The sequence below is a fragment of the Tachyglossus aculeatus genome, chromosome 21 (assembly GCF_015852505.1).
Source record: "Tachyglossus aculeatus isolate mTacAcu1 chromosome 21, mTacAcu1.pri, whole genome shotgun sequence".
Taxonomy (NCBI): Eukaryota; Metazoa; Chordata; class Mammalia; order Monotremata; family Tachyglossidae; genus Tachyglossus; species Tachyglossus aculeatus.
In genome coordinates, this window is record NC_052086.1 from 50535360 (window position 1) to 50548134 (window position 12775).

Genomic DNA, 12775 nt, shown 5'->3' on the forward strand with positions numbered 1-12775 from the left:
AGCTTGTATCTTCCTCAGTGCTTAGAACAGTGCTTGACACATAGCAAACACTTAACAGGTACCATCATTATTACCAGAGGGGACTATAGCTGCAAGATTACTTCCCGTTTCTCCTGTTGATGCCTCCCCGGACCATGTTAACTTTCATAGGAGTTATACGATTGGCTGATATTCTATTTTATTGACTAGGCACCCCCAAGACCTTTTCTGCAGTGTTTGAGCGGAGTCTGATGTCCATTTAACTTCCTGTATTCTGGTGTTTGTTTTTTGCCCCTACGTGTAAATATGATTGAATCTGAAATTGTAAGCTTTTAAGCTTAATTGTAAGAAGTATCTTTGCACTTGTCCATTCATTCAGTTGTATTTATCGAGAGCTTACTCTAATGCAGATGACCGTACTAAGCGCTTGGGAAAGTACAGTATATCGATAAGCAAACACATTCCCTCCTCACAGTGAGCTCCTCGTGGAAATTTGTCCTGTGTGGATAAACTCTGTGTAAATCATTGTGAGAGTCCCATGTGGGGCAGGGACTGTGTCCAATTTGTCAGTAGTTTTTATTGATTTTATTTTTTTTAAGTGTTTACTATGTGCCGGGCACTGTACTAATTAGTTCCATGTACTAATCTTGTATCTAATCCAGTGCTCAGCACGGTGCTTTGGCACATAGCAACTCTTAATAATTTCCATAATTATTATTGCAAGGCAAGCATATCATTAAAGTCATCAACAGCCCCACCCAGCTTAATATCATCTCCAAATATGAGGAGCAAACGTATGCTTCCTTAGTCCACATGGTTAATAAAGATAATGAATGAATTGAACTGGACCCATGACTGATCTCCATGGAATTCCAGCCCAAGTTCCTCTCCCCTTTGCCCTCCCACCAATTTGTCCCTGGGCCATTCCTGTCTTGCTGGTTTGATTATTGTGTCCGTATCCGTACATTTTATATTATAAATTGTTTATATAAATGTCCGTCTCCCCCTCTAAACTGTAAGCTCATTGTGGGCAGGGAACGTATCTACCAACTCTCCTGTACTGCACCCCTTCCCCACCCCCCCCAAGTGCTTAGTACAGTGCTCTGTCCATAGTAAGCACTCAAACAATGCCATTGATGATGATGATGTTGTCCCCATCTAACTGTAGTATAATTTTATCAGTGAGGTCACTAAATAAGATAGAATTTAAGGTTAATTCTATCTTATTAAAACCTTACAGAAGGCTAGATAGATTACATATTGCTTTTCCCTTGTCTGCCATAACTTATCACAAGCATACGGGACTAAATTTGTCCCTCTAAATTTCATTTTCACAGAAATCACTGTTACTTCCAATTAATGGTATTTATTGAGTACTCATTGCGTGCGGAGCGCTATACTAAGCGCTTGGGGAGTACAAGATTGTATACAGTAGAGTTGGCAGTCAGGATCTCTGCCCTCAGGGAGCTTACGGTGTGGAGTTTACAGTCTGCTACCAGGTATCTTATGCTTTCTTAGCTTCTTCCTTTGGAAACTTCATGGGCTTTTTCAGGTGATTCATAAACCAATTCGTGGAGTTACTACAGTTTTAACACCTTTATGGCATCTAGTCAGCTAAAATCAATCCATCAAAGGTATTTGAGTGCTTACTGTAGGTGAAATGCTGTGCAAAGTGTTCAGGAGAGGACATAATAATAATGGCATTTGCACTTGTCCATTCATTCAATCGTATTTATTGAGAGCTTACTCTAAAGCAGACCACCATAGTAAGCGCTTGGGAAAGTACAGTAGATCAATAAACAAACACATTCCCTGCCCACAGTGAGCTCCTCATGGAAACTAATCCTGTGTGGATAAACTCTGTGTAAATCATTGTGAGAGTCCTGTGTGGGGCAGGGACTGTGTTCAATTTGTTAGTATTTTTTATGTTTTTATATATTTTATTTTTTGGAATGCTGTCCAAAGTGTTCGGGAGAGGACATAATAATAATGGTATTTGTTAAGCGCCAACTATGTGCCAGGCACTGTACTAAGCACTGGGGTAGACATGAGTTGATCGGGTTGTACGCAGTCCCTGTCCCACTTAAGGCTCACAGTCTTCATCCCCATTTTACAGATGAGGGAACTGAGGCAGAGAAAAATTAAGTGAGTTGCCCTAGGTCACACAGTAGTGGTGGAGCTGGGTTTAGGCCCCATGACCTTCTGATTCCCAGGCCCGTGCTGTTATCCACTAGGCCATCCTGCTTCCCAAGAATTCATGCAGATTCCAGAGGTGTCTAAACAACAGTCTTGTACATATTTACTATTCTATTTATTTTGTTAATGATGTGCATCTAGCTTTATTTCTATTTATTCTGATGACACCTGTCCACATGTTTTGTTTTGTTGTCTGTCTCCCCCTTCTAGACTGTGAGCCCGTTGTTGGGTAGGGACCGTCTTTCTATGTTACCAACTTGTACTTCCCAAGCGCTTAGTACAGTGCTCTGCACACAGTAAGCGCTCAATAAATACGATTGAATGAATGAATGAATGAAACAGTCTCGAAATAGTTTAGTAACTGGGAGAATCTGGCTTGCACAGATTAGAACTGATTCCAGCACCAACTCTGGCTCTCGCCACGTCCTTGAAGCCGTCCAGAGTGACATGATGTAGACAAGACTGTCCTTGCTCAGCTTGTTCATGAAGATGTCATACTACATGAATCTGTGTTTGGTGCATTCATTCAGTCGTATTTATTGAGCGCTTACTGTGTGCACAGCACTGTACTAAGCCCTTGGGAGCGTACAGTATAACAAACAATAAATGAAGTAAAGTATTTCTTCAATGGAGAAGAAATTCTTGTTTCAGAAAGTAGATGGAAAATACTTCAAGTCGAAGGCTTTGAGAAACAAACGAAGCTGGAAGATGTCAAGATTGTTAGTGCAGTGTGAGCAAGGGAATATGTCTGTTTATTGTTGTATTATACCCTCCCAGGTGCTTAGTACAGTGCTCTGCACAAAGTAAACGCTCACTAAATACCATTGAATGAATGAAAGTTGTCAGTCGTTGCTCCTAACTGTCAATAATGGCTTTTTATTTTTCTCTGCAGGCGAAAAGAATAGAACCTGTTTTTAATACCTGTTGTGAAAGTGGGAAACGGTGCAGTCTTCAGTTGACTTCAAAGTTAAAGGTCAGGATTCCTACAGATAATTAGAGCCTTAGAATAACTGATTGAATAATTATTATATTTGTTAAGCGCTCGCTATGTGCTGGGCACTGTAGTAAAGGCTGAGGTGGATGCAAGCAAATTGGGTTGGACACAGTCCCTGTCCCACACGGGGCTCATAGTCTTAATCCCCATCTCGCAGATGAGGTCACTGAGGCCCAGAGAAGTGAAGTGACTTGCCCAAGGTCACACAGCAGAGAAGTTCTTAGAACAGTGCTTGGCACATAGTAAGCGCTAAACAAATACCGTCATTATTATTATTATCAGTGGCTGAGCTGGGATTAGAACACATGAACTTCTGACTCCTAGGACCTTCTAGACTGTGAGCCCACTGTTGGGTAGGGACTGTCTCTATATGTTGCCAACTTGTACTTCCCAAGTGCTTAGTACAGTGCTCTGCACACAGTAAATGCTCAATAAATACGATTGATTGACCGTGATCTATCCACTAAACCATGCTGCTTCTCTGATTTGAGGCCACTTGCTCTGAAAATGGGCCCCAACTTCACTATCTATTTTTTGGTACTTTGAGAGTGCCTTTTTGGGTTTTTTTTGTTCGTTTTTTTGCGTGCCAAGCACTGTACTAAGCATTAGGGTAGATACAAGATAATCACGTTCTACTTAGTTTCCGTCCCACATGGAGCTCATAGTCTAAGTAGGAGGTGTTTTATATAATAATCAGTTACCTATGGTATATAGAATTGAAATACAATTACAATCACATATTATAGATTATGCTTTGTCAAATCTTTGTGTGTACTTTGTTGTCTCTCCCTCCGCCTTTATAGTTTTTTCTCCATTCATTTGTTCTGTGGTGCTGTGAATGTGATGTGTACTGAACGCTAGTCTAGCGGAACCGAATGAAATGTAATAGGTTTGTTTCAGCGCATTTCTGCTCCTCCCAGCTTCCATCTCCTGAAGAGGGAAGGATTGCCTTCTCGGGATTTTACTTCGTTAGCACTTGACCTGCCTGCTGACAGGCAGGTACTCATTTTGTACTCATAAATATGAGGGAAAGGCCCTTGAAACAAACAGTATTGTGGATAACGACTGTGTAAATTTCACAGTATATACTCCGATTCTGATATCTCTAATCTGGCAGTATTTTTTAATGGACTAGCCAAAGTATGGAAAGTATGTAGCATGAAAGATATTGTGTAATGTCTCTAAAGCTTAGAACAGTGCTTTGCACATAGTAAGCGCTTAATAAATGCCATCATTATTAGAGCTCTATTTGCTTTTGACGTCCATGAAATGCAGACTTCATACATCTTAAGTGTTTGGTTTCCTCAAGCTTCCCATGTACCTAACTGTTGACATTTCAAAAATTTCTAAAAGAAGACGACTTGAATATTGTACTCCTTATTTAGCCTGATGATGCGCTTTCCCTAGACCTTTTTGGCAATAGCACTGTCAAATTTTATTGCCAGTATTTCAGAGAGCACTCTCACTTTACAACAGTTTCCCAACACCTTCTTTTCACACTGTACCTCCCTCCCTTGAAGTACTTTAGCTGACTTGAATAACGATTAAAAGCCCATTTCAACTACTGTTTGGCATTAGGCCAATGTTAGATCTTCAGCCTTTTGACGTAAGGTATTAGAACTTTGAAAATTAAATATACCCAGTTCTCTAAGATAAAGACTGCATTCTTGCAATGCTAAGGAAAACTTGCACTGTAATAGTCAACTGTTCCAACACTGTGCATATATGGAAAACTCTTTCTTCCAACACTATGCTGAATTGTAGCATTCATTCAGTTGTATTTATTGAACGCTTACTGTGTGCAGAGCACTGTGCTAAGTGCTTAGGGGAGTACTTCTAGTCTGTGAGCCCGTTGTTGGGTAGGGACCATCTCTAATATGTTGCTGATTTGTACTTCCCAAGCGCTTAGTACAGTGCTCTGCACACAGTAAGCACTCAGTAAATCCGATTGAATGAATGATTGTAATAAACAGACACCTTTCTTGCCCACAGTGAGTTTACATCTAGAGGGGGAGACAGGCATACATAAATAAATTACAGATATGGACATAAGTACTTTGGGGCTAGGATGGGGGGGATGAATAAAGGGAGCAAATCAGGGTGATGCAGAAAGGAGTGGGAGAAGAGGAAAGGAGGGCTTTGTCAGGGAAGGCCTCTTGGAGGAGATGGGCCTTCAATAAGGCTTTGAAGCAGCCGGGGAGGCATGGATGGATATGAGGAAGGGAGGACTTTCCAGGCCAGAGGCAGGACATGGGCGAGGGGTCCGCAACGAGATTGACGAGACTGAGGTACAGTGAGAAGGTTGGCCTAAGAGGAGCAAAAACAGTCTGATGCCCTAACAATACTCTTGCCAAAATATGTTAAAATGTTATGGCAAGACAGCATATATTTACTTACATTCCCAGTAAGGATTTTGAGTTAGTTTTTTTTATTAATGGTTCTTATTCAGATTGGACTGTGAGCCCGTCTTCTAGGCTGTGAGCCTGTTGTTGGGTAGGGGCCGTCTCCATATGTTGCCGACTTGTACTTCCCAAGCACTCAGTACAGTGCTCTGCACACAGTCGGCGCTCAATAAATACGATTGAATGAATGAATGAATTGGATCATGTACATCTGTTGTATTTTTGTTACTCTCAAAAATGTATGTATACTGTCTTTGTCAGTGTTTTTGGCTCTTTGGAACTCTACTTCACTGAGTACCTTGTTACTAAGCGTCCTATTTTTCAAGGAACCAGTTATACACACCTCACCTGGGAGTTGCTGTACTTTACAGTAAAAACTACTTGGATTGTTTTTGACAGAATCCTTCCAGTTCCTGCTCCGTGGATGTGAGCACTGTATGGTGGGAAGTAGCTGGCTGTAAAACGTTGTGCATCCTAACTGCTTCTGAGGCTACAGTTTCACTTTGGAAACCTCAAGATCCGCGGGAATGGGAAAAAGTTTATACTTGGCAGTTTACAGAGGTATGTAGTATGTCTGAATTATAGTCAGCATAGGCAGCTTTCACCAAAAGCCAATCTCTATAAAGCTGCAAGGGGAGAACATACTCAGATATTTTCACACTGTTTGATATGGGACACCTTGCTAAAGTACCTAGAATGAGGAGCAGTAGCCCTTCTTCAAACCAAGCAGTCAAAAGGAATAAAAGAGTTGTGGAATCTGGCCCGAATCTGAAAAGAAACCTCTGCCTGAGTGCTCTAAAGAACTGTAAAAGAACTGTAATCGTGTCTGCTAACAAATAATATTTAAATTGGGGAGTTAACTGAATAGACTGCAAGAAATTAAATTCCAGATATTTAAAGCCACACTAGGAAAAACTCTAGAATCCATCATCTGCCCTCCCCCTCCCTCCCACCCTTCCCTTTCCTACCTTCCCATCAGCGTAGTTAAGGGGATGGGATTTACCCATAAGGATTTTTTGAATGACCAAAGATTGACCACCAGGCCGCCCCACCAACCAACACTGAAAGTGAAGTGTGTGGGATTTCACATTTAGTGACCTTGGGTAAGTCATTTAGCATCTCTGTGCCTCAGTTCCCTCATTTGTAAAATGGGGATTAAGACCGTGAGCCCTGTATGGGACAATTGTTTTGTATCTACCCCGGTGTTTAGAACAGTGCCTAGCACATAGTAAGCACTTAACAAATACCACTATTATTATTATTGCTTTTAAAATTGCTTTTTCCTCTATTTTCTCCAACAGGCTAATTGGTTTTATTATTCTGGGAAAATAAAAATCTAGTTAATACTCTGCTCCTTGAGATTTTGATTACTATTATGTTCCTCCGCATAGTTGAATTCTGGGAAAGCATAGTGCCTTGGGCTCCCTCTATTATCAATGCTACCTCAAGTCCTTCAGAAAGATATGAACAGAATAAAAGTGATTGTAAGATGCTTTGAAAATGTAAGGTACTATATAAAAATGTAATAGAAAAACAACCGAGGTGTGGTTTTTTTCATTCTGTTTCTCTCCTCCTCTTTTGCTTCTTCCTTTGCAGATTCCAGTGATTCAAATTGTTCCTCTGCCAGATGTTTGTAATCTTGTGTGTGTGGCTTTGGGGAATTTGGAAATTAGAGAAATCAAGTAAGTAATTTCACATCTGTAGCCTTTCGATCTGAAAAATTCACAGTGCTGACCTGATTTTAATTTTCGCGTCTGAAAGCGGGTAGATTATAAAATCCTGTTAAAAAATCCAAAAAAGGTCTTCCAATTGAATTTTATTCCACTTTATATCTAGATTAAATGGATTTTTTTTCCAAGCGCATATGAAAAAAATACCATATAGGAAAAGAGTTGCATCATTTTGAAATTTTAACGTGTGACTCTGATTTTCCTTCTCCCTCCTGATACATTTGCATAGATGAAGAGTTTGCCATCCCCAGACTTTTAGATTGGCAGGTGTCAGTGTCCTCGCCTTGATTTCCCTTGCCAGTTTTCTAAGGGTTGATTGAATTGTGTTGTTCTGGTTGATTTAGAGCACTGCTGTATTCTGCTGAGGAGAAGTGTCTGCAGCAACTGCGAGTGAAAGCCGGGACCATCAAAGCAGTAGCCGGCCTGCGGCACAGGAGATTGGTCAGCAGTTGTGGGCCATTGCACTGTCAACAAGTAGAGCTGGTGATAGTTTCAGAAGCAGGCAGGTAAGAGAGGCAACCACTCTAATGAATGTAGGAAACAATAATAATAATTGTGGTGTTGGTTATATGTGCTTACTATGTGCCAGACACTGTATTGAGCCCTGGGGTGGATGCTAGCAAATTGGGTTGGACACAATCCCTGTCCCAAATGGGGCGCTCAGTCTCATATTTATTTGTTTATTTTATTTGTACATATCTATTCTATTTATTTTATTTTTTCAGTATGTTTGGTTTTGTTCTCTGTCTCCCCCTTTTAGACTGTGAGCCCACTGTTGGGTAGGGATTGTCTCTAGATGTTGCCGACTTGGACTTCTCAAGCGCTTAGTCCAGTGCTCTGCACACAGTAAGCGCTCAATAAATACGATTGATTGATTGATTGATTGATTGAAAGCCAGGCCCCTCTCAGGGTGTTCCAAACGACCTTGGGGTCGTGGGTCATTTGGTTTGAGCCAGTTTGCGATTATGCTATCAACTCCTAATTTCCTAATTTTACTTCCTCACGTTCATCCCTAATCTACTATTTCTCTTCCTCCCTTCAAGGCCCTACTGAGAGCTCACCTCCTGCAGGAGGCCTTCCCACACTGAGCCCCTTCCTTCCTCTCCCCCTCGTCCCCCTCTCAATCCCCCCATCTTACCTCCTTCCCTTCCCCACAGCACCTGTATATATGTATATATGTTTGTACATATTTATTACTCTATTTATTTATTTATCTTGTACATATCTATTCTATTTTATTTTGTTAGTATGTTTGGTTTTGTTGTCTGTCTCCCCCTTCTAGACTGTGAGCCCGCTGTTGGGTAGGGACTGTCTCTATGTGTTGCTGACTTGTACTTCCCAAGTGCTTAGTACAGTGCTCTGCGCATAGTAAGCGCTCAATAAATATGATTGATTGATTGATTGTACTGATGAGGTAACTGAGGTGCAGAGAAGTAAAGTGACTTTCCCCAGGTCCCACAGCAGACGAGCGATGGAGCCGGGATTAGAACCGTCCCGACTCCCAAACCCGTGCTCTGTCCACTTTGGTCAAAGGTCTCAGAGTAGATTTTCGATCAGCCGGATTTGTTGAGCGCTTACCGTGCGCAGAGCCCTGTACTAAGTGCTTGTGGAAGTACAATATAACGGTACAACAGAGTTCACAGACGCGTTCCTGCCCCATAATGAGTTTACGATCCAGAGGGGAAGACGGGCATTAAATAAATGAATTGTGGTTATGTCCAAAGTGTGCAGGGTTGAGGGAGGGATGAATAAAGGGAGCAAATCAGGGTGACTCAGAAGGGAGTGGGAGAAGGGGGCTTAGTCAGGAAAGGCCTCTTGGAGGAGATGTACCTTCAATAAGGCTTTGAAGGTGAGGAGAATAATCGTCTGTCGGATATGAAGAGGGAGGGCATTCCAGGCTGGAGGCAGGAGGTGGGAGAGAGGTCGGTGACGAGATAGATGAGACGGAGGTACAGTGAGTAGGTTAGCATTAGAGGAGTGTAATAGGAGAGTAATGAGGTGAGATAGGAGGGGGCAATTTAAGAATCTGAGTTGTCGGGGGAGATGATATTTTTTGTCCTTTATGTGACAGCGTCTGCTCGCCACCCTATCGCTTCCTGGTTTTTGGGTTTACCTCAAATGGATTGAACAGAGCCTTAAAATGGAATTGGAAATCCATCTCTGTCCTCGTGTTCTGGAAACCGCCTTTTTCGTTATTAAAGTTTAAGCCCCATCGGCGTGTTGCATGTCAACCAATCGATCATTTATACTTATCGAGTCCTTACAGTGTGCGGAGCATTGTACTAAGCCCTTGGGAGAGTACAGTACAACAGAGTTGGTAGACCCATTCTCCGCCCACAACGAGCTTACAGTCTAGAATGTCCAAAAGACTGTGGAGTCGTGCAGAGAGCTAGGAAGCCTGGTTGTGCCTGCTGTCTCTGACCTTGGGCAAGTCACTTAACTGCTGTGTGCCTCAGCTTTGTCATTTGTTAACTAGGGGTAAAATACCTGTTCTCCCTCCCCTTTATTCAGTCATTCATTCAATCGTATTTGTTGAGCGCTTACTGTGTGCAGAGCACTGTACTAAGCGCTTGGAAAGTACAGTTCGGCAACAGATAGAGACAATCCCTTCCCAACAATGTTTCTCACAGTCTAGAAGGGAGTCCCATGTGGGACAGGGGCTGTGTCCAACCTGATCGTCTTGTATTGACCACCGTGCTCGTCACATAGTAAGCGCATAACAAATACCACAATCATTTTCATCCTTTGAGAAACCAGACATATCTGATTTTGCCAAATGAGTTTTTATCTCGTCTTTGTTCTACCTTCTTTGCTTTGGGCTAATTTTGCTATGTTGTAGTTCAGGGGTGTCAGAGGAGACTTCCTTAGAGCATCTTTGGTACTAAATGCCATTTTCAATCCAGAAGGAAAGAAAATCTGTCTTTGATGCCCCCAGAAGAAACCATTCTAGCCTTTGCTGAGGTCCAGGGGATGCAACAGGCTTTGGTTGGCACCACAGTAATGAACAACTTGGTTGTTTGGTAAGTTTTCCCCTTTTAATTGATTTTAATACAATACACTCACCTAATGTTTGTCTCCCTGTCTGTGGTTGCTCTTCATTGATGACCTCTCGTTACCTTGGGATTGGCTCCCCTGATGATGCTTTGAAGGAAAGCAACTATTTGGGGAGAGCTCTAGGGTTTCAATCCTGAAGGGAGGATAAGACGGGAGTTTTTCCCAATCATATCACTGCCCTGCCACCTCGACTGCTTGCCACCTGTTTCTCCCCACTTCCCTGATTCTTACAAATCCTGGAAACCAGGGGACTGTATCCAACCGTTACTCCTCTCATGAGGATTATGGTATTGTTTGAGCCCCATTAACCAGGTCAGATGCAGTTCCTGTCCCACATGGAACTCGCCATCTAAGTAGAAGGGAGAACAGGAGATGAATCCCCATTTTACAGATGAGGAAACTGCGGCACACAGAGAAGTGAAGTGACTAGTCCAAGGATACGCAGCAGACAAATGGGGCAGGGATCAGAACCCAGGTCAATGGGATGTCAATAGGTGGCAATCCCATGGAGACAGATTGCCAGGGTGCTTTTGCTTTCCAGAGCGGCCCATATTCACTCAGGGTTGTGCGAGCAATGACAGACTTATTTATTTAGCAAATGATAACGAGTACGCGTTTGCCTTTTGGGAGGTAAATGGCAAGAACTGAGAAATCTGCTCCAGTTTTTGAACCAGATAAAAATAATGTGTTTCCTTCCCCACTCTTTTCCCTGGTCCGACCTGATTGGAAGGCTCTGCTCGAAGGGAACCCTAAAATGTTAATGCACTCATTCAGTCTTAATAATTGAGCGCTTACTGTGGTCGGAGCATGTTCTGACTTAGCAACTCAAGTTATTTCTACCATACCGAAGAACTTGTCTACAGAGGTGTAATCAATTGTACAGTGACTTATTCAGATTGCCCCATTGGTAAATATTTTTACAAATAATAATAGATAATATTATTTAATAATATAGTTTTATTATAGAGGATAAAAAAAGTGCTTCACTAATTAGAGTGTAAGCTTCTTTGAGGGCAGGGAATGACATGTGCCTTGCACCTCTGCTGTACGAGAAGCAGCGTGGCTTAGTGGAAAGAGCCCGGGCTTGGGAGTCAGAGGGCATGGGTTCTAACCCCGGCTCCTCCACTTGTCAGCTGTATGACTTTGAGCAAATCACTTAACTTCTCTGTGCCTCAGTTACCTCATCTGTAAAATGGGGAGGAAGACTATGAGCCCCACGTGGGACAACCTGATAAGCTTGTGTCAACCCCAGCGCTTAGAACAGTGTTTGGCACATAGTAAGCGCTTAACAGATACAATCATTATTACTTTCACTACCACTTTGTACAATGCACTTCACCCATTGGGAACTCAAATACCAATCCTCTGCGACTTAGCAGGTATACTATGATTTGGAAAAGTAAATAGAGTAGATTGATTTCTATGTAGGTGGAAAAGGCCCATGATTCGTTAAAAAGAACTTTTAGCTTACCCACCTTCTATTTGTTTGAGGGAAGTTCTAAAAGGACTTCTTGTTGGTCGAGTCGTCGCTAATTCACAGACTGAAGGTCCAGCCCTGTTTTCACTGGGTAGCTTTAGTGTGGTGGAAAGAATTCAGAGGAGCTCCATCAGCTTTTGACTTGTCGTGTGACCTCAGAGACGAATGAATGAATTATCGGTGCTACCATTTTTCCATCTGGTAAAGGAGGATAATACAGTGCTTGTTCCCTGCTAATTTTATTGCGCTGTAAAAAAAAAAAATCTTAGGGATAAAACTTTGTGAGTATCTGTGTGATGAAGCACTTTGAGACCTCTTTTTTTTTAGGTACTTGTTAAGCACGTACTGTGTGCCAAGCACTGTATTAAGTGCCAGGGGTAGATACAAACTAATCAGTGTGGACGCAGTCAGTGTCCCACATGGGGCTCACAGTATTAATCCCCATTATACAGATGAAGTAACTGAGGCCCAGAGAAGTTAATGGTATCTAAGCACTTACTATGTGTCAAGCACTGTTCTAAACGCTGAGGTAGATACAAGCTAATCAAGTTGGACACAGTCTCTGTCCCACGTGGGGCTCAGACTTAATCCCCTCTGTCCCCTCCCCCTCCTCCGTCCCTCACCCCCAACGATCTGGCCTCCTACTTCATTAGTAAAATTAACTCCATCAGGTCTGAGCTCCCCAAAGTCACTTCTCCCCCTTCTCCAACCCCCCAGCTCTCAACCCTCTCCGCTACTCTCCCATCCTTCCCAGCAGTATCCTCAGATGAGATCTCCTCCCTCCTCTCAAGTGCTACTCTGGCCACCTGTGCTTCTGACCCCATTCCCTCTCATCTTATGAAAACTCTCGCTTCGTCCCTCCTCCCCTCCTTAACTTCCATCTTCAACCGCTCACTCACCACTGGTTCCTTCCCCTCTGCCTTCAAACATGCCCACGTCTCCC

General features: G+C 42.6%; 1 protein-coding gene across 3 annotated transcripts in view; it reads left to right on the forward strand.

The window, feature by feature from the left end:
- Positions 1–12775, forward strand: part of PALB2 (partner and localizer of BRCA2) — a 31086-nt gene that overhangs the window by 10608 nt on the left and 7703 nt on the right. For 2 of the 3 annotated variants that reach the window (XM_038762953.1, XM_038762955.1), the window contains exons 6-10: positions 3068–3148; positions 5971–6132; positions 7168–7253; positions 7646–7807; positions 10205–10321. In XM_038762953.1, the coding sequence (XP_038618881.1) occupies positions 3068–3148; positions 5971–6132; positions 7168–7253; positions 7646–7807; positions 10205–10321 (608 nt within the window). The remainder of the gene's footprint in view (positions 1–3067; positions 3149–5970; positions 6133–7167; positions 7254–7645; positions 7808–10204; positions 10322–12775) is intronic. The other variant, XM_038762954.1, reaches the window with a different exon arrangement.